Source organism: Dryobates pubescens, chromosome 21 (genome assembly GCF_014839835.1).
Source record: "Dryobates pubescens isolate bDryPub1 chromosome 21, bDryPub1.pri, whole genome shotgun sequence".
NCBI classification, from domain to species: domain Eukaryota; kingdom Metazoa; phylum Chordata; class Aves; order Piciformes; family Picidae; genus Dryobates; species Dryobates pubescens.
This window is the reverse complement of record NC_071632.1, coordinates 21,108,697-21,134,675: the sequence shown is the minus strand read 5'-3', so window position 1 is coordinate 21,134,675 and position 25,979 is coordinate 21,108,697. Positions and strand designations below refer to the sequence as shown.

Genomic DNA, 25,979 nt, shown 5'->3' with positions numbered 1-25,979 from the left:
GGAAGTGACCTCTGGAGAGCATTGAGTCCAACCCCCTACCAAAGCAGGCTCACCCAGGGCAGACCACACAGGAACGTGTCCAGGTGGGGTTGGACTCTCTCCAGAGAAGGAGACTCCACAACCTCTCTGGGCAGCCTGCTCCAGGGCTCTGTCACCCTCACAGTGAAGAAGCTTTTCCTAATACTGAGGTGCAGCTTCCTGTGTTGCAGTTTGCAGCCCCTGTCCTATCACAAGGCACCACTAAAAAGAGCCTGGCCCCTTCCTGCCCCCACCCCTCAGATATTGATAGACATTGATCAGATCCCCTCTCAGTCTTCTCCAGGCTAAACAGCCCCAGGGCTCTCAGCCTTTCCTTGTCAGACACATGCTCTAGTCCCTTCATCATTCTCACAGCACACCTTTGGACTCTCTCTAGTGTATCCCTGTCCCTCTTGGACAAATTAAAAGTGTATCTCATCCTTCCAGCTTAGATCTGCACTTAACCTTCGCTTTGGTGTGTGCATAGTTACCTGCAGAATCATGGAATGGTTTGGGTTGGAAGGGACCTCTGAAGGTCATCCAGTCCAAGCCCCCCCTGTCCCCCCCCCAAGTCAGCAGGGACATCTTCCACTAGATCAGGCTGCCCAGAGCCTTGTCCAGCCTGACCTTGAATATCTTCAGGGATGGGGCCCCAAGTACCTCCCTGGGCAACATGTTCCAGTGTTCCACCACCCTCGTGGTGCAGAACTTGTTCCTAACATCCCATCTAAATCTGCTCTGCTCTGTAGAGTCCTCTTGGAGGATGAATTAAATGAGGGTATACTTCTGTAGTAAAGATTAGGTTTACTTCAGAGTTGTACAAGAAGGAAGCTGTCCTGTTTGGGGCTGCTGCTAAGATTTGAAGGCACCTGGGCACACTGGTGAGTCTGGGCTGTGCCTTGTAGGTTCCTGCAGGACTCTGGAACCCACTAAGCCATGGGCGGTGTGCTCCAGCAGACAGCCACCTAAGATTTCCATGCCTACAAGAAGGCTCTGTGACCCAGGGGCTCCTTGCTGGGGAAGGGAAGAGAACATTGGCTTTCATATGCACAATAGTTTATTCTGTCTGATAAATACAAATGCTGCTCATAGGGCTGTCTCAAAGCTTCAGAGAACATCTTTATCATGAGTGGCTTTTGTATTGTTCAGTGGAGGCTGGCTGCAGCTTTGTGTAAAGGAGGAGCTCAGCTTGGGCAGGAAATGGCAGTCATGCAAAACAGGGGAAAGTGTCTTTTAATCGCTGAGGCACAGGAATAACCTTGTTGGATTCAGTGCAGACCTGAGGGGAAAATAATGATGAGCAGAGGGAAGCATCATTAAATATCAGAAGCAGTCATTTAGAGAGCCTTGCAAGGAGTTTACATTCATGGCTAAACCCTGCAGCTCTTGGAGGCAATGGGGGAGTGAGATGTGAGTCACCAAGGCTACACAGGCTTGGGATAAAAACTGCGAATCTAGATTTCAGACAAGGGAAGCAGAAGAACAGAGGAAAGATTTTTTTCAAGGTGTCCATCTGGAAGGTGGTGGCTCCACAGGGGGAGCTGGTTGTGGAGTTTCCTTCCCTGGAGACTTTCAAATCCCACCTGAACACATTTCTGTGCCACCTGCTCTAGGCGACCCTGCTTTAGCAGTGGGCTTGGATGACGACCTCCAGAGGTCCCTTCCAGCTCCCACCCTTCTGTGACTCCTGGGAAATGCAGCAGAAATGCCAGGATCCAAGAGCTGGCTGGGAAATGCTGCTTTAGTAATGCTGTCCATTTTAGCTTATTAAAATATTGCCAGCTCTTTTCCACCACTTGTATTCCTCTCTTTGATCTGTGCCTCTGCATTGCCCCTTACAGCAGCTGTTTGGGCTGAACTGGAGGCATGTTTTCCCCTTTCCCCATGGCAGGGCCAGCAGGCTAGCCATGCTGGTAGAACTTCAACAACCAAGCCCTTTCTGAAGGGCAGTGCAGCCTACAAGATGTTTGGCCATGCCCTGCTGTGCAGTCACAGAGTGTTAGGGGCTGGAAGGGACCTGGAGAGATCACCCAGCCCAGCCCCCCAGAGATAAGCTGCACAAATCTCAGACACCCTCCATTAGCCTTTCCTATTCTGAATGAAGGCAACACAGCCTAGCTGAGGGGTCTGGAGAACAGCTCTGCTGAGGAGAGGCTCAGGGAACTGGCACTGTCCAGTCAGAAGAAGAGGAGGAGAAGGGGAGACCTCATTGCTCTTGACAACTACCTGGAAGGAGGTCAGAGTGAGGTGAGGGTCAGGCTCTTCTCTCTAGTATTAGGTGATAGAACGAGAGGAAATGGCCTGAAATTGTGCCAGGGGAGGGCTAGGTTTGATATTAGGAAGAGTTTCTTTATGGCAGGGGTGGTCAGGCATTGGAACAGGCTGCCCAGGGAGGTGGAGGAGTAAATATCACAGTATCACCAAGGTTGGAAGAGACCTCCCTGAAGGTGTTCCAGAAAGGTGTGGCCATGGCACTTTAGGACATGGCTTAGTGGCCATGGTGATGTTGGGCTGAAGGTTGGACTGGATGATCTTAGAGGCCTTTTCCAACCCAAACAGTTCTGCAAACTTAGAATGAAGTTTTCTTTGCTTAAAGTCCACAGTCTCTTCAGGACTGCCTGGGCTGAGCTGGCTGTGCTGGTGTGTGTCTTGGCTTGAGAAGGAGATGGGAGTGGCTGCTCTTAGTATTGGAAAGATGTATTTTTAATCAAGTTTATGAACGTGCAGAATGGATGTCAGGGTGAAAGCAGTGTCTGTTGTCCCAGAGCAGAGATGTCACAGTTACTGGCAGAGGCAGGCCAGCTCTAACAGTTAGCTCCAGAAAACAATGAACATCAATTGGTAACCTTTTGCCAAATCCTGCTAGTTTGGTAATTCAGGAAAACACAAATAGGGGAGAATGAACACTCTGCTGCTCAGAATTGCACCCTTCATGCAGATCAGGACTAGTTCCAGCTCATGCCCTGTTTTTTGCAGGTCTTGGCAAGCTTTCTCAATCCCCAGTCTTACCATGTGGCCCATCTCATCTTCCAGGCAGGCTTGTGCCACGCTTGCTGCCAAGTCACAGATGGGAGCAGAAGTAGTTGGCAGAGCCAGACATCCAGAGGTAAAGGACCTCTGTGTGTTTTGACAGATTCCCTAACAGCTTCTGGAAGGTCTTCTGCAGATAATGTTTGGTATTTCCATTATTGCCTGTGTGTAAAGCAGGAAATTATCCCAGTAGTAGGAAAAGAAAAAGGTAAAGATTGAATATGAAGAGAATCCTCTCTAACGTGGGCAATACAATAAGGAAGCGAATTAGACTTTGCTCTTAATACAGTTTAACCTGTGCTAATAGTGGAGGAAAAAAAGAGTCTTAATTTATCCTCAAAGCCAAGAAAATCTGGCCCTGAGAAGGTGCCTTCAAATTAATCACACTGCATTATTTAATGGCTATAACATTCAGTCCCTTCGGTGTCCGTTAACAGGTTCCCTGCAATGGCTGCGCGGTTGGCTCGGAGAGGGGAAGCTGTCGCGTTGTGGTGTGGCACAGCGGCCAGGAGCAGCTCTGAGCTCTGCTGAAATGCAATTCCAGTCCGTCATAGAGCTGGGGTTTGGGGTAGGGTGGTTGGGTTTTTTTAAGTAGCCTGATTGTAGCCTGCACAAATATCCTTAGTGGTCTCGAGAAAAGCTCTGAGGTGCTGAGAGGCTGTGGGTGTCCAAGCTACTCATCCCCTGCTAACTGCTCTCGTGGTTGGGCTTTCACTCTTCTGCACGGGGTCTGCACCGGGGGAGCGCAGTTCATAAGCTGACCTTGGGTTCTCCATATGCATGACTACAGCTGATGAGGGGTTTGGTGCTGCTTATCCCCACCTACCTCCAAGTAACCTGCTTTCAGAGGCCTCTAAATTCACCTTTTCTCCTCTCTTCCATATCTTCTGAGCCAGTACCACAATTTGTGTATGTTTCTGATCTCCTGTCTGCCATTTCTTTGCCAGGTGCTCCATTTCCACCTTTTTATTTTAACAACCACATTTGTCACATTTCTCCAGTAGCAGGCTGATAACTTTAGCATCTTGGGAGTGCTGGAGAATGGGAAAGGAGTCCTTTAGTGTTCCTCAGACATACAGCTGGGAGACTGAACATTACAAAAGGAGTTAATGAGAAGCTAAAGACCTTGCAGCATCTTATACTTAGTGATGCCTCCCTGGTTTGACAGTAAGTTTGCTGTCCATGGTTTGTCAGCAGTGACAAAAGTATCCTAACCTAAAGCTGTAACTGGAATAACCTGTTCCATTGGCTGAGTATTGTAACTGAGATTAATGAAAAACAAGTCAGAGGTGTTGCCTTTAACAGTCCTCACATTATCTGAATGAGCTGGGACTCACTGCCACCAGTATCTGCTCTGGTCCCATGGTTTAGGAAGAGCAGAAGAATGACAAATCCTCTTGAAAAGCAGTGGGGGGGTTCAGCAAAGCCTCAGGCTACTGATGCACATCTTGGCCTGGTGGCCTTGCCCCAGGTCTCCCCAGGCTGTGGTGGATTTTGTTGTGGATTCTTTGATTGTTGGTTTCGTTTTGGGGTTTGTTGTTGGGGTTTTGTTTTGGTGGTTTTGTTTGCTTGTGGCTTGGGGGTTGGTTTGGGTGGTTTTGGTGTATTTAGCGGGGTTTGTTGTAGGTTTGGTTTGGTTTGATTTTGTTTGGGGGGTTAAATTCTAAAATCCCTGGTTTAACCTCTCTGCTGCAGGGTGCCACAGGACAGATGGTTGGGATGGTTGGCCCAAGTTCCTAAATGACACGTAGGACACGTGCCACACCCCTTCTCTTAAGCCCCTGCCAGTTTTGCTCGGTTCTGCCCCTCTTGTTTTCTGCTGTGGCTGTAACACCTGCTTTGTGTATCTGCTGAATACTTTGTCACTCAGTTCCTGGCTAATCAGATCTGAGAGGGCTTTGCCTCTCTTTTGGCAGAGGGTTTGGCTCAGGCTTCCAAAGCAATTGCAAATGTTATTCACAGGATTTATTTTCCTTCCCACAGAAAGATTCTTTATCGCATTAGATTTTTTCCCAGCTTCGTCCTTTGCAGCTAGCAGCATAAAATTGAATCAATGCAGCCTTATTTTCAGCTGGTTCAGACCTTGTGTCTGAGTTCTGTTTATTTATAAACAATGCCAAGGTGAAGATTCTGGTTTGCTCCGACTGTGTGATTTAAAGCAGACTCTGTTAACCCTGGGAGCTGTTACATTATACAAACCCTGTAAAGCTTAACGTGTAAGCTTGCGAAGCAGGGGACAGGCAGCAGGGATGGACGTGCTGTGTGAATTGTAGAGATGCCTATTGCTCTCCTTTGAGCAAATATTGTGATGGAGCTGCTCTGATTTGTAGCCAAGCACTGCTAGCTGGAAGTTAAAGCAGTGCAAATTCCCTGTAGCAGTGTGGTGTCCTGAAGGGCACATCAGAGAGAGGCACTTGATAGCCACTCCCCATCGTGCCCTGCGTGCCCCGCTGCTGGCCGTGGGGCGTCTACAAGGCGTGACACCAAAGGGAGATTCTGGTCTAACCTAATGCAGTTGCTCTCATGGGTGTAATAAAGCATGATGAGCACCAGTGATCAGTTCACAAATACTCAGGAATACAGTGGAGTTACTAGAATCAGGGAATGAATCATAGGGGACCTTTGAAGATCACCCAGTCACAACTTCCCTGCAGCCAGCAGGGACATCCCCAGCTAGATCAGGTTGCTCAGAGATGTGTCTAGCCTGACCTTGAATGTCTCCAGGCTCCACCTCCCTGGGCAGCCTGTTCCAGTGTTCCACCACCCTCACAGTCCAGAACTTCCTCCTAGCGTCCGATCTAAACCTGCCCTGCTCCAGTTTCAAACCACTGCCCCTCGCCCGTTGCTGCTTGCCCTTCTAAACAGTCCCTCCCCAGCTCTCCTGGAGCCCTGCCTCAGGTACTGCCAGGCTGCTCTGAGGTCTCCTTGAAGCCTTCTCTTCTCCAGGCTGAACAGCCCCAGCTCTCTCAGCCTGGCTTTATAGGAGAGGTGCTCCAGCCCTCTGATCGTTTTTCGGGCCTCTAGACCCTTTCCATCAGGTCCACATCCTTCTTGTGTTGTGCACCTCAAAGCTATTCCCTGAGCTTTGCTTTCACATTTAAAATGAAATCTGAAAGCAGGTCAGTTTTCTGTTTCCATTTTTGCTTCTGTGGAGGTGGATATTTTTCACACATTGGCTTTTTTTGATCCTCTGAGTTCTATATGGATCAAATCCTAAGTAACTTAGCAGCAGATGAATACTTTACTGGTTGTGTCTACACAGTCTGTCGTGGGTTGCTCAGTCTCTGTGCTCCTGGCTGCCTGAAGCCCATGACTGCTGCTGTGGCTGTGCTAGCACAGCCTTGCCAGGGCTCTGGGATCACAGAGTGACAGGGCTTGGAGTCATCTCCCTTGATCTGCTGGCCGTGCATCTTGCGATGCGGCCCAGGATACACTTACTGCCTTGGAAAGGGACAAGAGAGCTTGGAGTAGTGGGGCTGCTGCTGCTGGTGTAGGTTTCTTCTCTTTCCTCTGGGTCAGACACAGATCTGCACTTTCTCTAACCTATTGCTGACTTTCTTTTCACTGGGTCAGTGTCCACTGCAGTGTGATTGCCATTGGGGGGGTGCCAGCACATGCTGCCTGCAGAAGGTTGGTGGCTCAGCTGCCACTTTGTCAGCCAGCATGGGCTCCAGCCGCCTGAAACCCACCTGCAGTGCTGGGGAAGAGTGCTGCAAACTCACCAGGAAGAACCACAGCTCTCTGGTGTCCTACCTAGAGCCAACGTGCAAGAGTCAGATCTGGCCCTTGGTTGGTTTGCCGGTGGGGCAGGCTGGAGCACAGCTGTCTTTGCCGTTTGTTGGTGCTGAACGTCAAGAAGAACAACAAAAACAAAGAGGAGTTTTATATATCGAGAAAAGCAAAGGAGAAAAATGCTGTCAGACTGGAGGGGCTGCCTGTTCTTCCTTAGAAGTGTGTTGAGAGTGTCTTGCAGTGCTTTTATGCTCGAATGTACATCTGAGCGGGCTGCGGTGTGATCATCTGCCTGACGTCTCTTTCTTTCCCTTCCTCGCAGTGCATGCCAATTAAAGGCCTTGGATTTGTGCTTGGAGCCTACAAATGTATTTGCAAAGCTGGATTCTACCATCCCAACATCTTCTCAGTGAACAGCTTCCAGAGTAAGTGCCTCTGCTTGAGTTCTCAAAAGGAAAGAAAGAAGAAAACAGAGCTGGCATTAATAATGCAGGGCTCCTTTTTATCCCTGGCAGGGTTGTGCAGTAAAATCCCAGCGGTTTGCAGCTCTGGGATTATATAATCACTGAAGGAGTTCTAGCCCTTTGGTTTGTCACTCACCACTCTCTGGAGGAGCCTGTAAAACATACCCTCCTGAAGGAGGTTTGGTTTGTAAATAAATGTGCAAAACATGCAAAGAAGGCTTGCTGTGGGGAAACAGAGTCTGGCATCTGTGCTCAAGCACAGGTAGTGAGGAAATTGACCTCATGATTTTCTCTTTGGCCAGGGCAGACTAGAATGCCCCAGCCTCTGGCTTTGTGCAGGCTTTTACTGAGGACCATCCAAAGCAGCAAAACTCTTAATAGCTGCTGCTGGGATATGGCTCAGACCTGAGAGGTTGGCTGTGTGCTGTGGGTGCCCAGGACACGCAGCACCGGATCGCAGGACTGCTGGTTGGCTGCTGTCCGTGTAGTATGTGGTGACATACACACAGAGAAGCTCCCATGCATGACTCAGAAAGGAAAACCACGGAATCACAGAAGGGTGGGGGCTGGGAGGAACCTCTGCAGATCGTCTAGTCCAACCCCCACTGCTAACACAGGTTCACCCAGAGCAGGATGCACAGGACAGCATCCAGGCAAGGTCTGAGTGGCTCCAGAGATGGAGACTCCACCACCTCTCTTGCAGCCTGTTCAGTGCTCTGCCACCCTCAAAGTAAGGAAGCTGCTCACATTTAGATGGAAGTTCCTATGTTCAGATTTGTGCCTGTTACCCCTTGTCCTGTCTCTGGGCACCACTGAAAGAAGTCTGGCCCCATCCTCCTGGGACCCATTCAGTATTGATCAGCATTGATGAGATTCCCCATCTTCTATTTCTTAGGCTAAGAAGCCCCTGGTCCTTTAGCCTTTCTTCGTAAGCTGAAGCAGGTTTGCCTGGAGCAGGTTGCACAGAAAGGTCCAGGTGGGTTTTGAAAGTCTCCACAGAAGGAGACTCCACAGCTCTCTGGGCAGCCTGCTCCAGGGCTCCAGCACCCTCACACTAAAGCTTATCCTTAAGTCTAGGTGAAACCTGCTGTGTTCTAGTTTGTCTCCTAGGCCTGGCTTGCTCACAGTGCAGATTTCCAGCAAATTTACTTTTCCTTCTTATGCAATAGTATTCTCTTTTGCCACCTTTTCTTTCACCTTTTTCTTCCCTTAACTGCCTGTAGGCCAGGCAGTCTTACAGGGATTTACAGGCAAGTGTTCACGGATCAGACAGAGCAGAAATCCTCCTGGGTGCTCTGTCAGTGGCTTCACTTGGATGGATGGGATGTCAGCTCAAGAGTCATTGATTGGTGCAGACAAAACACGAAGCTGCCAATAGGTTTCCCAGATTTCCTGGTGTGGTTGTGTGAATGATGAAGAGCTCTGCTCTGTGCAAGTGCATTGGTTTGGCTCTGGGAGCAGACTGGTGCAATCATGCAACAACATGCTGAACAAATGTTAATTAAGAAAGGCTTTATCTAATTTGAGGCTAATTAATTCACTAGATAGCATCTTTATGAAATTGAGGAACAATCTGAAATCGGAGCAGAGCTTGTGCTGTGAGCAGTAAGTGGTTTATGGGTCTGCTCCTCATGTCTCCACGTAAAATACTTCCCTTGTTCCCAGATCTTGGTGTCAGTTTTTCACAGTATCACAGTAACTAAGGTTGGAAGAGACCCCAAGGATCATCAAGTCCAACCTGTTCCAACAGACCTCACAACTAGATCATAGCACCAAGTGCCACGTCCAATCTCCCCTTGAACACCTCCAGGGACGGCGACTCCACCACCTTCACAAGTCTCCTTATTTCCCACCTCAAATACACTGGGAAAGCATTTGGTATTTAATACGCTGGTCTAAATTGCTCTGCATCTCCTGAATGTGACAGAGGAGGTTGAAATGGAAGAAGCAGGTCTGACAAACTATTCTGTGACTTCTTCAGAGAGAGGCCAGCTGGGAAGGAGAGGGAGCCAGCAGGAGACTGCTTTGCCCCCGTAGGGATGAACTGGGTGAGGGAGGTGATTCTCCCCCTCTGCTCTGCTCTCATGAAACCCCACCTGGAGTACTGCATCCAGTTGAGGTGCCCCCAGCCCAAGAAGGACATCAAAATTCTAGAGCAGGTCTGGAGGAGGTCACAAATATGATCAGAGGTCTGGAGCACCTCCCCTCTGGGGACAGGCTGAGAGAGTTGGGACTGTTCAGCCTGGAGAAGAGAAGGCTCTGAGGAAACCCTCGAGCAGCCTTCCAGTACATAAAGAGGGCTACAAGAAGGCCAGGGAGGGACTTTTTACAAGGGCTTGTAGTGATAGGATGAGGGGGAATGGATTGAAGCTGGAAGAGGGGAGATTGAGACTGGAGATTCTTTAGCGTGAGGGTGGTGAGACCCTGGCACAGGTTGCCCAGGGAGGCTGTGGCTGCCCCTGCCCTGGAGGTGTTCAGGGCCAGGCTGGACAAGAGCTTGAGCAACCTGGGCTGGTGAGAGGTATCCCTGTCCACAGCAAGGGGGTGGAACTGGATGATCTTTAAGGTCTCTTCCAAACCATTCTGTGGATCTGCCCATGCTGTACAAGTGAAGTTGTCTCCCCCTCACCCTTCTGGTACTTTCAGGGAAGGATGCAGAACATCGCTTCACAGGTGGGGAGTTGTCCGAGGAAGTCTACACCTGCCTGCCCTGCAGGGAAGGATGCTCCTACTGCACAGATGATACCCCCTGCTATGCACAGGAGGACAAGTACTTACGGCTGGCTATCATCTCCTTCCAAACACTCTGTATGCTGCTGGACTTCATCAGCATGCTGGTGGTCTACCACTTCCGGAAGGCAAAGGTAAGCAGATGTGTTTGACTTGGGTATTGCTGCTTGTTGTGTGGTGCAGACTGCCTTCTGTAGCTGGACAGCTTCTCATGTTGACAGGCAGTTTCCCAGGTAAGGAGCTCAGCTCAAGGAGAGGATGGCATTTTCAGGCAGGAATGTTGTTCTTTAGGCATGGATGTACCTACATTGCTTATGGTTTTTGAGGAAAACCCACGAGCAGTCCTTAATTCCTCAGTGAAATCTGCTTCTGTTTGCCTATGGTCAGCAACAGTCAAGGAATCCTATGGTGTCTGAAGCTGAGAATAGCTGACCTTTGCATAGAGGCATTCCAGCTCAAACATGGAGCTGTCAGGTAGGATGCAACTGCTGCAAGGAATTGTAAGTGTCCCTAAGAAATGCTAAGAACCACTCTTAGCAAAGAGAGCAGAGCAGCTGAGCTCAGCCGAGGGTGGAAGAGGCTAATTGCTGCTTTGGTGATGAAAGAGACATGCCAGCCTTGACTCACACTAGATCTCTTCAGAAGGCTCTTGCTTGCTGTGAGTCCTCATTCAGATGAAGGGTTCAGAAAGGGCTGCACTAAAGCCAAGCTGCTTTGCCATCATCTTCCCCTCGTCACGGACTGCGATGCTGGCAGATTCTGAGTGGGTAGGAGAGCCGGGGGGGGGGGGGGGGTCTGGCCTTCCTATCTTCCAAACATCTTGGCCAGCATCTCTGCATGTAAACCCAGCACATCAGTATGAAGTTGACAGCAGCCAGCAGGCTTTGAAAGGCTGTTTTTCACCTCTGAGAAACAAAGGAGAAAAATGCTTAGAGGAGCATTTCCAGCCCAGCAGTTGGGAGTGGTGTTGTCTGCTGGCATTAGCAGTGGTGGAGGACCGGGGTAGAGCCCGGGAGAGCTTTGCCCTGTTCCAGATCATTTCCCTTCCTAACCATTGACAATAGAGAACTAAAAAAGTTTTTATTTAACTGGTCTCCCCTCCCTATTTGTGAACACTCAAGGACTGCTGGAAATACAGAAATACAAATACCTTTAATGAGAGGAGGAAATTAAATATCTGGAACACTGATCAAGAGTGAAAACTAACAGTTAACAAGACCCAGGGGTAGTCATCAACAGGAATAAATCATTTTACCTCTCTTGAGGGAGCTGTGGCAAGTAGCAGCAACTGGCTGGTTTTATGTGGTTGTTGCTCTCTGTTGAATGCAGATGTGGTGTGTTTGGAGTTCCCAGATGTTCTGTGCCCTCACGTCCCTGTTTTTCCATGCAGTGCAAATGCATGGAAGTGTTCTGCTTAATGTGGCTTCAGATCTGTGAAGGCAACCCTGAAAATGGCCATTTGAAGCGCTGCACAGAACTGCACCTAGATGGAAAGGCAACATGCAGATGAGTGCTGTAGTTCCCCTTTCCAACACTTAGCAAATCAAGGATGTCTTTTTGTCTGTCCTCCTGTAGTGCAGCCATGATGGGATGCAGTGATTCAGAGTGAGATAATCACAGGCTATTGATGTCTGATGTGAAAGCCTGCTGGCTTTGCAAGCATACCTTTTCCCTTTAATTTTTTAACTCTGCCCTGGCATGTTGATGTGCTTATGCCTGGATGCCTTTGGTCTTTGCTGCACATTCTGCTTTCTCCTCCCCAGACACCGATTTCTGACACTTCAGCTGAAGTGGGATCTTGATGGAGGGAAGAGACCTTGGGCAGATGGAGCGGCTGCCGTTCCGTGCTGTGCTGTGGGCATACCTGGCAGTTCCCTCGGTGCGGTGCTTTGCACAGCCCTTCTCCCTCACAACCTACTTTCTGATGATTTCTCAGGGAAGTTTATTGTAGTGTTTGAGGTGTGCAGCTTTAGAGACTGTTGTTGGTTTTGGTGGGATTATCACTTCCTTTATTCATAGAACAGCTCATAAAACATCCTTTCCCATTCCTCTGTGGAGTTAAGGCATGCCTGTAGGGATAGCTACTTGTAAGTAACTGCAGAGTGACATATGGAAAAGACAAGAGGTGCTGGGGCTGTTAGCCTGCAGCTGCATTTGAGAGTCAGAGCTGATACATTGGCTGCTGGAGTTGCCAAAATCAGCAGCCAGGGTAGGCATGGCTGCAGTGGTGACCCTGCCCTGAGTTTGCAGGGTGTTATGGCATTCACTTCACAAGCCCAAAGACTTCAGATCTGTGAATATTTGCATTCTACTGCCTGGTTTAGAGGGATTTAGTACTTGTGAGTAGAAAAATAAACCTAGTTCCACTACAGGCACTTCAGGCCTAAAGAAAAACTGAAGTGTGAAGAAAATAAAGATGTAGCTATAAAACATGTTGGTTGATTGCAGTTCAGTCTCTTGAAGAAGAGGCAGTGAGAAGAGCAGGGCAGCAGGATGCACATTGTACATGGTGGTCACTAGACAACACTCTACCCCTCATGGACAAGGTTGGTCTCAACAATGACTTTTCATCACTGTAGCTGCAAGGATTCAGAAGCTGCAGTCTGCTCTATATGTCTTTACATCAAGCCACATTTGTCCCTACAAAGATGAGTTACACAGCACCCTTCCCGTCGGGAAAACAGATGTCATTTATCGGGGGGCATTGCCCCCACAGCGATGTGAATCAGCCGTGGATGTGTTTGCTCCTCTTTGGTGGTGAAACCAGTTGCTGGCTTTTAATTTCTTAACCTTAATGTCTTGCTATTTAAGCCTTGCAGGCTATGAATCATTGCCATCTTTTATCCTGCCAGTACTCCACAGAACTCTACAGCCCAGAGCCCCGAAGTTCAAAATAGTGGTGCTGACAGTAATGCACTTCCAGCGCAGGGTGCTGGCCAGGGAGGAAGCTGCCACCAGAGACAAGGCTGCAGTGGCCTTTAATTGTGTTACATTATAATTCCACTTGCAAAATAAATTGTGTGAAATAAAGGTAATTGAATCCTTGAATTTCAGCATTTATTTTCCAACAGCAAGAACTATTACAGCACAGAACAATTTCTCCCAAGCTGGTTCAGAGCTAGAAATGAAACTGAGCAAGCTGCTAAGGCTGCTGCGTGTCTGTTACCCTGCTGCTTGCTGAGTCTTCTACTTGTGGCCCTAGTGTGGGGGGTGAGTAGAGTGAGTGCTCTGTCCCCTGGCAATAAGCTTGCCCCTCTGGTTCTTTGATGCAGTAACTTCAGGACAGTTGCATTTACCTGAAGGTTCATCTGGGTGTGTGAATGCCCATTTACAGGTTTGCTGGGGAGGGACTTCCTATCACATCAGCAGAATAATAGCCACATTATTTATTCATCCTGCTGTTTGTCTTGGAGTTGTCTGCTGCTGTGAACCTTCCTTGTACAATCAATAGCAACAGCAGAGCCCCTGGGGGCTCGCACGAGGTGTTTGGCATTGCTCCCTTGCCAAGAAGAGACTGTCTGAGGGAGGCCTTTCTCTTTGGCTGGATGTAGGCTCAGAAGAACTATTCCAAGCGTGAGCCCCAGCTGCAGCAGAGGGACTTTTCAACCAGCAAGGCTTGCAGAATGCCATAGGGCCAGTGTTTTGCTTGGTGAGCTTTCAGTCCCTGGGAAGAGCGTTTGGCCAACAGACAGGGCCAAGATTTGAGTCTGAAATGTGGTATTTGGTGCAGCTGGGATGGGCATTCCAGTGTGCCACTGTCTGGGCCTCATAGTGAAAATCAGTATCACTGAGGAGAAAAACAAGGTGAGAAGATGAAGATGAGAAAATAATTGTGGTGTGGCTGGCTGGTTGGGGGTTTTAAGTTCCACTCAAAGAGAAGAAAGAAATAGCTTCAGTGAAGAAACTTGGGAACAATACCAGAAAAAAATTAACATGAGGACTTTCAAATGGCAGCAGTAAAGCTGCATTGGCAACTCCAGTGGAGGAGAAGTCTTGCATTCTTCACTAAGTACTCTTTTGTTGTGGAACCTTAATGGTGGCAACCTCAGAGAAGCCCTGTGTGCTGATTTTTAGCAGCATTTTTGACTCTGTTGTGTGGTGGAAGCTGCATGCAGATCATTCAGACTGAAACATATGCCAGTTTTCCATTCTTCATTTCTCTGGGCTGAAGTTGAAGGTTTATAGCTCACAGGCAGCAGTCTTCTGCTGTCAGTTTCTCTTTAGGACTTCATGCTGTGAACACAGTCAGATTGCTTTCTGCCTTCCCTGTCCTAGCCATGCCTCCCTCTGTCTGCAAGAAAATCTTGACATTTTTCTCTGACTTCTTCTCACCAATACCAATATAGCTGAAAAGAAACCTTGGATCTCCTGCTTCCCTCTAAGATATCCCAGCTACTATTCGCTCAGTTACTGTAGCAACCTGCTTATTACCTTCCAGCATTTTGCACTCTGGAACTCACTTTACCTTTGGTTCTAAGCCTTACTGAACTCTTTCTGAGTTCCCCTTTAATAGATGTTCTCTGCAGATCCCCAGTCACAGAATTCTTGTCTCATCTTGTTATCTTGTGTCATGACTACTGCAGCTGGCCTGGCCTGGCTGGCTGCAGCTGGCCTTGGACTTGGCAAATGCACTCCTGGCCTCCTCCTGTCTGTTCATAATGATGCTGCAAATGATTTTCTGTCCTGCCACTGCGTTGTCCTCTTTGCATCTCCCTTTTGACACTGCACATGAGCATTACCTCATGGTTTCTGAACTCCCACGTGAGCTTTTCTGTCTCTCCTGATGCCATTCCTTTGGTGCAGAGATGTCAACACCAGCCTCCCATCATCATGGTCGTCTTACACTCTTCTGCAAATGCCCCTTGTTCCCTTCAGCCTTTCCTCAAGCTTGGTAGAGGCTGTTTGAGAGCATCCCCTGCCCTCCATAGCATCTCTTCAGATTCAAGTGCTGACAGCGTATGTGACACTGATAGGCTGGTACTACTGAGCATGTCTCATGGTATGTGACATTGCCTTGTTCTTCCCATCTGTCCTCTGTCTGCTGGCTCTTACCTTGAGCACTTAGTGGAGGAAGGACAGCCTTCTCCTTGTGCAGGGTCCATGGTAACTGGAACCTGAGCTGGGGCTTTCAGCAGTATGGTGCTAGGAAGAAAAGTTACGCCTTGAATGTATAACCTACTGCAACAGGCACCCTAAGTGATCCAGTTCCATTGCTTGTGTTTCATAAAGGATCAAGGGCCATGTGATTTGGAGTATAAAGTGTTTGGGGACTTGTTGGATCCCTGGCATCTTGTGCACTTTTATTGCAGTTGATGTATGATTGATGCCTGCTTGACCTTTGCTTTCCCTCGTGTTTTTTTCAAGTAAGAATTATATCCTGTTTGAGCTCAGCTCTAACCAGCAGCACCACAAAAATACATATTTTGACCTTTGTGTAAGTAGTTTTTTAGAAGAAAATGAAAAGGCAGGAGGATTATATGTATTTGGTTTAGGAATACTGCACAAAACCTGCAAATGCCAGACAATTCTGACAATTTGCCAGAGCAGCACAGAGCTGTAGGCCTATCTTTGGCAAACTGGCCTTTGCTAAGGAAAATAGCACAGTTGCAATCCATATCCTATTAGGAGGCTACCATTCAGCCAGAACAATTATCATCAGAAGTATTTGTCAGTGTGGTGAGAGGTTGAGCAGGACACAGAATGTAATCTTGGTTCTTTTACAGAGAGGTTTTCAGAAGGGGTCCAACCCTTCCTCCTTCCAACTAACGAGTTTGCTGTGGTGGGCTGGGAATGAGTTGCTTGAATTTGTCAACCAGCAATACTAAAACAAAAGCATAGCCTTGTTAAGGCATTGGACTGTGCAGGGATTCATAGAATGGTTTGGGTTGGAAAGGACCTTGAAGATCATCCAGCTCCACCCCCCCTGCCGTGGGCAAGGACACCTCCTACCATCCAGCCTGGCCTTGAACACCTCTGGGGAGGGGGCATCCCTGGTCTCCCTGGGCAACCTGTTCTAGTCCCTCACCAGCCTCACTGCAAAGAATTTCTTCTTAATGTTTAGATCCTTTTCACCCCCCAGCATTCTCTGATGCTGTGTTGTATTCAAAGTTGAGATTAAAGCAGAAGCTGCCTTCACTTTTCCCCCTAACAATTCCTTGCAGACCTTGTCTGCCTGTGAGACAAGCTCCCCTTCTCTGCAGAGGACCTTTTCAGGAGGTCACAGCCCCATTTGGTCATTCTTGCTGCTGCAGAAGTGGCAGAACTGTTTAATGAAAGTGAGAGAAAGTCAGGAGCTGCCAACCGTTTCCCCTCACTAGCTTCCAGTGTGCCGTGCTCCTGTAATACACAGCGACGTGTGGCCCTGCAGGAACCTGCAGGCTGCTTGGCCTGGCACCAGAAGGCTGCAGTTCTGTTAACTCATGATGTGCACTGTAGCAGATAGAGAATGACTTCAGTTTCCTTTTGGCTTTGATTGCAGATTTTTTTCTTCTTCTCTGGAAACACTTTGACACTCACAGTGCTGACTGTGCGCTGCTGGTCACAAATTCAGTGCTAATGAACGCTGCTGTGTTTCCTGGATCGCTTTGGACCACAGAGAATTGCAGTGCAGCATCTTCCAGCATCATTTATCCATCATTTTAGCTTTTTGCTTTGCTACACTTGAACTTGGCCAGCTACTTCATATATAGCTATAGATATATGTCATTTCTCTCATGTAAATAATTGCTAAGCATTTAATTGTGACCCTTTAGCAGTGCTCAAAGGCATGCAGGACTTCCCTTTCCTAATGTGATTTGACACAGAAATGGTGTTGCTTGTAGGAGCCAGGGATCCCAAAGGCTACTAGTGTGGTCTAGATTGTATGGACAGACATCCCAAGGCATAATGCAGCCCTTCACAAGCAGTTTTGCAGACCTCATGAGTTTTGAAAGGCTCCAGAGAAGAGTCCACAACCTCTCTGGGCAGCCTGCTCCAGTACTCCATCACCCTCAAAGCAGTTTCTCCTTAAGTTCTAGTGAAACCTCTCATGTTCTGGTTTGTACCCATTGCCCCTTGTCATGTCACTGGCCACCACTGAAAAGAGCCCAGCCCCATCCTCATGACCTCCACCCATGAGGTATTTGTCTGCATTTATGTAGAGATGCAAGACCTGCTGCTCTCCTTCCTGTGTAGCTGTAGCATTCCATACCCACTGGGTTCAGAAGTTGCCAAGGCCACCAGTCTGGGGTCTTGTCCTCGCATTACTTCATCATTCACATTTGCTACCCTGTACCCAAACCTACCTTGCATCTTGCCAGCTGCCCCTCTGATTGGCTTCCTGTGAAACCCTTGATTGTAGGTCACTTGAATTTCTCTCACAGCTGACAGCTTGCTTCAGATGTACTGGCACTCTCTTCGAAGAATTCATTGGTCAGTGCAGAACTGAAAGGTGGTAGCTACTCTAAAAAGATTCTGGTTCAGGATGATGCAGATGATGGTAGAGACCAGTACAAACCTGGTCCTGGCCTTTAGTGTAACACATGCTGCACTATTTTAATTGCTTCCTTTTGGACTGACCCCAGTATTGCTGGCTGGAGGCTGGATTGAAGTCATACCTAATTCAGCTGTTATTTTTCCTCATTTGACTTGGCCATACCACTCCTCCTCCTCCTCCTCCTCATTATTTTTCATCCAAGGTCTCCATCTCAATTTCGTTTTTAACAAAGCAACCTAGAGGATGTGGGAAAGGTGTGGTAGGGGTAGCTAAGCTGAGCATGGGAGTGTGAAACTAGAAGCAAATAAATTGCTGGATCTCTCAGGGATCAGCAGTGTGTAACCATTAAGTGAGACAGGGAAAAGCAGGAAGGACAGTTTTACTGACACAAATAAGTAAACACAGAAATAAAACCCCAAAAGGGAGATGAGCTCACAGACAAAGCAGCAATAAACAAGCTGTACACAGGATGAACAGCCAGAGAAATAAATAAGCAAAAACCAAAATAAATGCCAACAAGCAAGGCTGATGAGAAAAAAACACAAACCAAACCACCAAGGCCAAGCAGCTGTTAAGGAACAGAAAAAGAAATTGAGCAAATGTTGCAGGCAAGTAGAAGAAAATGCCACTGGATGGAATTCCAGGGCTCTGTCCTTAAATGCCCTGAGAGAGTATTAATGGTGTGGAGAGTGGACACCAGAGGGTGAAGGTTTTAGAATCACAGAATTGTTTGGGTTGGAAAAGCCCTCCAAGATCCTCCAGTCCAGCTGTCAACCCAGCACCACCATGGCCACCGGACCGTGGCTCCAAGTGCCATGGGCACAAATTTCTTGAACACCTCCAGGGCTGGGGACTCCGCCACCTTTCTGGGCAGCCTGTTCTGATCCCTCCTGCAGCAAAGAAAATTTTCTTGATCTCCAGCCTAAAGTGCCACAATTTTAGGCCATTTCTACTCATTCTGTCACCTGACACTAGAGAGAAGACACCAACCCCCAATCACTCCAACCTCCTTTCAGGAAGTTACTGAGTGCAATGAGGTCTCCCCTCAGCCTCCTCTTCTCCAGGCTCAGCACCCCCAGCTCCCTCAGCTCCTCCTCCCCAGCCCTGCTCTGCAGACCCTTCCCCTGCTTTGTTGCCCTTCTCTGGACCTGCTCCAGCCTCTTCTCTGTCCTTCTTGGAGGCCCAAAACTGAACCCAGGATTTGAGGTATGTCCTCACCCGTGCCCAGGAGTACAGCAGCACAATCCCTTCCCTGCTCCTGCTGGGAGTTACTCTTTGTTTCCATCCTTTCATTTCTCTTCTTACCAGAGCAAAAGCTGTGGGTTGCAGGTTCCCAGGGAGTCAGTCCTATGGTGTGCTGCCCACAGCACCAAGGACCTGTGTTTGCAAAGTCTCTACTGTGGAGGATTCAGCTTTTGGTGGAAATCCTGTCTTGTCTCATACAGCACATAGAGTGCTGGGAACTCAGCATCATGAAATGTGAAACTTGTTGGGGGCAGATGTAAACCTTTCCTAAGCTCCCTAAGCCTTGTGTTTCATACCTTGCACACAGATTTTACATCCCAGGCTAAATCTCTGTGTCCATGAGAAGTGTGAGTAACTCATGCTGCCATTTCTGGGCTATAACAGAGTTTGTGCTTTCTGCCATGCATGTCAAAGCAGTGTGCATGATCCATGGCTTCAGCCATCGAAGGCACAAAATAATTGGGAGGCTGTTCCGTTCTGAATTAGAATAACCTTGAAATACTGCATTGAGTGACTCCACAACTGGCCTCCAAACACCCACTTCCAGCTTTCTGCTGTGGCATGAGATCAGAGGTGTCTATGGAAAGCATTTCTGAGAAGTTGTCTGGGGGTATTGATTTTTATAATGCCACTGGAAAAAGTTGAATGCATCTAAATACAGCAATGTGGTTGCATAAACAATTTTATTACAGCAGCCATAAAAGATAAGTGTCATCCCTTTGGGCCTTTATGTAGTGTTCAGGGATGCTTGTAACAAGTGAGCGTCTCGCAGGTGCCGAACCAATGGGTTTGGGGCAATATTTGTCTGGTTTAATGTATGTTTTGTGAGGGTCTGTCTGGAGCATCCTCCTAGATGAAGGGAGGCAGGGCTGTTCCATGGGGAAATGCAGTAGGGCAGTGCTGGATCATCTTTGCATTAGCAGGCTGGAGGGTGAGGCTGCTCCTCTAGCCAAGGGATAGAAATACATTCTGTGAAGCACTTAGCTGAATCTGATATGCCATTGAACACTGGAATCACTTGAGCCTGGAACACCTGACAGGGCATTTCAGCTGCTGGTTTCCCAGACTTTTGCATTTGGGATTGTGCTTACTCTTTATACATCATAATAGAGGGGGGAAAGAAACCCAACACAAAACCCCTTTTGATTTGTTTTACAGGAACCCAGTGTAAGTGCAGGCTGCGCTCGTGGGTCCCTGCTCAAGTTTCAGGAGCTGCTAAAGCAGGCGCTGCAGCTCTGTTCAGAAAGATAATTGGGGTGTTTGAGTGGTTTGTTGGTGCTGGAAACCTGAGTAAGATTATAGAGTCGCTGAAAGGCTGAATTTTTATCCAGAAAATTCCATCAAGTTTTTTGTCAGCAGAAACCGGACCCCAGGACACTTACATGTGTGTCTGTAAATCCAGTCAGAGAGTGTTACTCTTATTAAGTCATAGAATCATTTAGGTTGGAAAAGACCTTTAAGATCATCAAGTTCAACTGTTACCTAACTAGCAAGGCTGGTGCTAAACCATGGCCCTCAGCATCACCTCTCTGCCTCTTTTCAACACCTTCAGGGACGGGGATCCAACCCTCTCCTTGGGAAGCCTGCTCAAGTGGTTGAGAACCACTTCAGGGAAGAAGCTGCTTTTGATCTCCAGCCTAAACCTTGTGTGGCGTCACCTGAGGCCATTTCCTCTTGTCCTATCACTTGTTACTAGGGAGAAGAGGCCAACATCCACCTCGACAGCCTCCTTTCGGGAGCTGTAGAGAGCAAGGAGGTCTCCTCTCTCTCTGCCTTACTGCTGAAAGATAAGCCTCACCCATCTAGAACCATTAGAGAGATTACCACGAGCCATTGATTGCAGCCCACAAGAGGATTCTGTGATGGGAAGGAAGGGGATTTGTCAAAAGACTCTTTTGGCCAAGCCTCTTCTGCTCTCCTGTGTGCTGGCCTTGTGGGGAAGGCACTGCCTCCCCCCAGAGCAGCCTGTGGAGCACTCTGTCAGGGGAAGGGGATGCTCAGAGAAGGGGAACCACTGTTGATGTTCTGCCTTGAAGGCAAGGCATAGATGCACTGTACATAAATCACCCAGTTTATTGGCACACACTTCACATTAGGAAAAAGAATTGATTTGATTGATTTGATTGATTTTGGGTGTTTGGTTTGGCTTTTTGTTTTAATTTGGAACTGCGAGAGAGCTCTGCTGGAGAGGCTGCGCCGGAGTCGGCGAGGAAACGGCACGGTGCTTCACAGCCCCTGACAAGCTCATGTTGGAATCAGCATCTTTGTGCAGAATCTCAGCAAAGCTAAAGGTGCTTTCAATCTAAGAAGCACACTCTGTAATCAGTGAGACTGAATGTCGATCACAGGCATTGCAGAAGTCAAATCATTAAATAAGGCAAAACGTTGGAGGGATTTCTCGAGGCTTAAATACTGCAGCACAAATTCTGCAGCTCTTCCTCTCTGTAATTCCCATGATCCATAATTCTTGGCTTTTGAGAGCAATTTCAGCAGTTTCCAAATGCATCCAGGTAATGTGTGTTGAATAGTATTTAACACAGGGAAGAGTGATGTTTTAAATGGGGGTTTGTAAAACACAGCCATTGTCATGGGCCTGCGAATAAAGGAGTGTGAAGGATGCCACTGTGACAGGCAGCTTAATACTGTGCTTTAATAAGCATCGCTGTGGAAGCATTATGCTGTCAAAAGTCTTCTGAAAAGAACCCAGCTTGCAAATGGCAAGCAGGGAGAATTTTAACAGAATCCTGGAATGGTTTGGGCTGGCAGGCACCATAAGGATTATGCAGTTCCAAACCCCCTGCCATGGGCAGGGACACCTTCCACTAAACCAGGCTGCACAAGACCCTGTCCAGCATGGCCTTGAACACCTCCAGGGAGGGGGCATCCACAGCCTCCCTGGGCAACCTGTTCCAGTGTCTCACCACCCTCATTGTCAAGAATTTCTTCCTCATCTCCAGTTTCAATTTTCTCTCCTCAAGCTTCAATCCATTCCCTCTCATCCTGTCACTGGAAGCCCTTTGTCCAAAGTCCCTCCTCAGCTCTCCTGCAGTCCCCTTCAGGTACTGGAAGGCTGCTCTAAGGTCTCCCCAGAGCCTTCTCTTCTTCAGGCTGAACAATCCCAACTCTCCCAGCCTGTCCCATAGTATTGTCTAATATGTGGTATTGGTTTTTGTCTTGCAGAGCATCAGGGCTTCAGGACTGGTGCTGCTGGAAACCATTCTTTTTGGATCCCTTCTTCTGTACTTCCCAGTAAGTCAAACCACAACGGGTTTTCTTTCTTCATCTCAAAAATGGTATCCTTGTTTTTAAATAACCAATGTGTGAGTCAGCATGGTGAAAAGGGAAATGTTCAAACTAGTTCTGTGACATATCTTATGTCATTTATGTAGGGATTGGTTTCATGTGGCTTTAAAATGTGCTGTGCTCTGTGAACACTCCTGGGTGTTTCGCCGGATTCGCAGTAATTCTCCCGGTGACGGTTAGGGAATTTTCCTGTGGTTTTCACTTGGAAGTTTTCAGATGTCCTGGGTTAAGCTGAGTTTTTGCTTTGAAAGACAAGAGCTCTCAGAACTGTGCTACAGGCAGGATATGCAGAGTCTGTGAAAGGAAGACACTGGTTATGCCAAGTATTTGTCTAGAACGCAGTAAAAAGGACAGGAATGGTTTCAGTGTGTTAGGGGCACGTGTTGGTTGCTCCTCAAGCTCTGTGACATTGACATGCCAGATTAGGAAGAAATTCTTCCCCATGAGGGTGGTGAGGCATTGGAACAGGTTGCCCTGAGAGGGTGTGGAGGCTGTAAACCTGGAAGTGTTCAAAGCCAGGTTGGAGAGGGGCTTGAGCAACCTGGGCTAGTAGGGGGTACCCCTGCCCATGGCGGGGTGGTTGGAAATTTAAGGTCCCTTCCCACCCAAGCCATTCTGTGTGCTTGGGAAATGAGGTGGTGTTAGCCTTCTGCTGTCAGTGGGGCAAAAGAAGTGATTTCATAGTTGCATGAAGAGCATCCCATAAAAGTGAGGAAATGCAGATCCTGTCTCTCCTCAGAAATCCCAGGAAGCCTGAACGTGTCGATTGGCACCTAAACCAGAGACAGTGACCAGAGAAAGCAAGATCTTAGTGTGAATTGAAGGCAGCTGAGAGAGAGGCTGCAGATCAGGAGCTGGAAACACAGATGGGGCTGTGGGTTATTGAAAACTCTGGTTATGGGGCTTTTCCCCTCAGTACTCAGAACCCCCTGTGCTTTTGCCAGGCTGTCGTGTAGTGGCTTAGAGACTAGCTGGGAAACAAAACTCCTGAGCAAGTGCAGACCAAGCAGCAAATAAACTGTAGCTGATTGAGGTGTGAGGAATACTACAATAGACACAAATCCCTGTGGAATTCTTACACATTATTTTTGGAGTCACAGGGGCCTCTCCAGACCTAGAGACGTGTGTGCATTGCTAGAATATTCAATGTGGTTTCTCATCTCTCACTTTGCAGTTGTCAGGAAGGAGGAAGTTTTGAGTTATTCCATATTGTACAAATGCTTTTTACAACTTGAAGTACCTCTCCCCAGGGTTTTCAGAGCCTCCCTCATATTCTCCTCCTTCAACAGCACAGAAGGGCCATGCACTGCTTCCTCAGCTGGTGTACAATGCTGGGAAGCATTTACAGAAACTCAGAGCGAGGAGTTTCCTTCCCAGGGCTCCTCTTTGCTGTCCCAAAGAGCCATGGAGCCATGGCTTGCCCGGGCAGAGGCTCCCCGGGAACCAGTCAATGTTTGTACAACCTCATCTCCAAGGGCTGCCACAAGCCTCAGCGTAGCTCCTGCTGCTCACCTGTCACTGGTTGGTCATTTTCTGACCCAGTTCTTGTCTTGACTCTCTAATCACTGTGTTTCACAAGGATGAATGTCCTTTGGTGCTGGCTTTCTGTTTGAGCTTCAGCTGCTCACTGTCAGGGATACTGAGATACTGACGATGGGGAAAGCCTTCTCTCTCAGCCCAGGAACCATTGTGGCCATCCACAGCCTTTACACACAGAGAGAGGAAAGGAAGTGGTGCTGGAGGGAGGGGTTTGATAACCAGCACGTCCCCACAGCTTCTTGCTGCTGTTTCAAATATTTGCCCTTTTTTCTCACTGACATTAAAGGTGTTGAATGTGCAGGAAGTACAAAATGATAATTTGGCACATTCTGAAGGAAACTCTTCTGCTGCCAACTCTGATAGCCTGTCCCCCAGCTGGGAGGGAGACACGTGTAGAGCTCGTCCTGCTCTGCACATCTCTTCCTCGTCCTGCATAAAACTGGATACTCAGAACCCATTCTGTTAGAAACCAGTATGCAAAGTGTGCAGCCTAACATCTCTCTTACAGTGGCTTTATGCTCTCACACTCCTTGCCTGGGCTCTTTTCTTTCTTGCCCAGGGAATGGTTAGTCAGGCTGTTACTCCTGCAGCCTGAAACAAAAAAAGAGAGAAGTCTTGTTTGCTTCTGTTCTCAAGGTCTCAGGGGAAGCCTGGAGAGAGTGGTAGTGGGAGGTCATATTAATGTTCAGACAGAGAAATGATTCCTGATTTCACCAACTGCAAAGGATATGATTTAGTATAAAACAAAGCCTGGGACTGCTAGAGAAACACCAGGATTTCAGCATCCCTGTGCTTCAGTTCGCTGCAAGGGAGGTGTCATCAATGTCTGATGCAGGGCAAGACAGCAGAGCAACAAAAGCATGAAGGCTGTGAAGCATACCCAGAGAGGCTTGATCTCTAAGAAACAAAAGCCAGTGCTGCTGCAGGGTGTGAATTATGGGATGTGTGTCCTTGGCATGGGAACTGTTGACACTTGGCTGTGCATGGGCAGTTATCTAAATGCACTCACCTGCTCGCTGGCTGGAAAAGGAGCACAGAGCAGAGGGAGGGAGGGAGGAAGGAAAGGAAGGAAGGAAGGAAGAAAGGAAGGAAGGAAGGAAGGACGGACAAAGAAAGTAAGAAACCCCAAGCTGTGTGTGGCAAGCCTGGTTTGCACCAGCTGATGTTCAGCACATCTTCATTCATGGCCAAGTGTAGAGCATAGCTTAGCAATTATTGTAGTGGTTCTAAGTCACATAGCTGCAAAGCAAATCATCTTTTTCTGGGTCATAGCCATTGTTTGTTTGCTGCTGCTTGTTATTTGGAGGGTTTAGTTGTTCCTGAAAAGAATTGGGAATATCCTTTAACTCAGTGGCGTGGTTAAAGACTTAGTAATATGAGCATCAGCTTTTTGAGTTGGTCCTCATTTTATGGCAGAGGAGTACCTTAGAGCTTTAAGACTAATTCCTACAGATCTCACCTCTCACAGACATGAGTTAGGCTGTGTGTTCTACAGCTAACATGAGGGGCAAGTTAAAATGTGGAATGGTGCTGCCCAGTCTGAGCCACACAAGCATCACTGCAGGAAGGGGGTGTTCTTTTTTGGCTGTTTTCCTTGTAGTGTCATCTCTTCTGCTGTGGTTTGGAAGGGTACAACCAAAAGGCTCAACTAAGTGTGGAGTGACGCAGCTTGCCTTAGTGCATGGACACTGACGAGAGGTAAAGTGACAGCATTTCAGCTCTCCATAACTTAGATCTCTTAGTTTGAGGATTCAGTGCAAAACTGCATTCTTATTTTAAAAACCCCACAATCCCCTTGGATGTTCTGAACACTGCTTTGAGCCTTTTGCATCTTTCTGCTCCTCTACACTTCCCGAAGTCTTTCTTTCTCTAGATCCACTCACTCAGTCAGTCTTGAATTGATTTGGGAGCCTTCAGCATACAAATTTCTCTGTGTCCAGAAGGGCTTTATTGCATCTCTGACTTTCCCTACCCTCCAATTAAATGGGAACCAAAACCTGCTTTGTTACATAGCTTAATTTGTTTCGCTAATTGTCGTTGTTTTCATGCCTACATGCAGAGATCTATTCATAGTGTGGCAGCATTAATTGAAAAATGATATTATGGGCCAGCTGCTTTTGGTGAGCAGAAGGGCTGTCAGAATGCCCTGCTAACCAAACAGGAAGTGCAAATGATGGTCTCCACCAAAATTTATTATTCCAGCGATGCTTTGCTGGTAACAGCACACTGCTCCCGAGTGAGTGAGGAGCATGCAGATGAGCTCTGTCTAGGACAAGTGCAGCTCTCGTTTCTCAGGCTCTCACTGCTTTTGTGTGTGTCTGTGTGCTGTGTTCACAGGACACCCCGAGCTGGGAGAGAGCTCTGAAAGCCTCTGGTCCAATCTTCCGTGCACAGGAGGCCAGCTGTCAGACTGGCTGTACAACAAGGCTACTAAGTCGTTGTCC

General features: G+C 48.0%; 1 protein-coding gene across 1 annotated transcript in view; it reads left to right on the top strand.

Moving 5' to 3' along the window:
• GPR158 (G protein-coupled receptor 158) overlaps positions 1–25,979 on the top strand; it is a 121,692-nt gene that overhangs the window by 42,596 nt on the left and 53,117 nt on the right. The window contains exons 3-5 of the mRNA XM_009899362.2: positions 7,103–7,205; positions 9,891–10,108; positions 21,874–21,942. Coding sequence (XP_009897664.2) covers positions 7,103–7,205; positions 9,891–10,108; positions 21,874–21,942 — 390 coding nt within the window. The remainder of the gene's footprint in view (positions 1–7,102; positions 7,206–9,890; positions 10,109–21,873; positions 21,943–25,979) is intronic.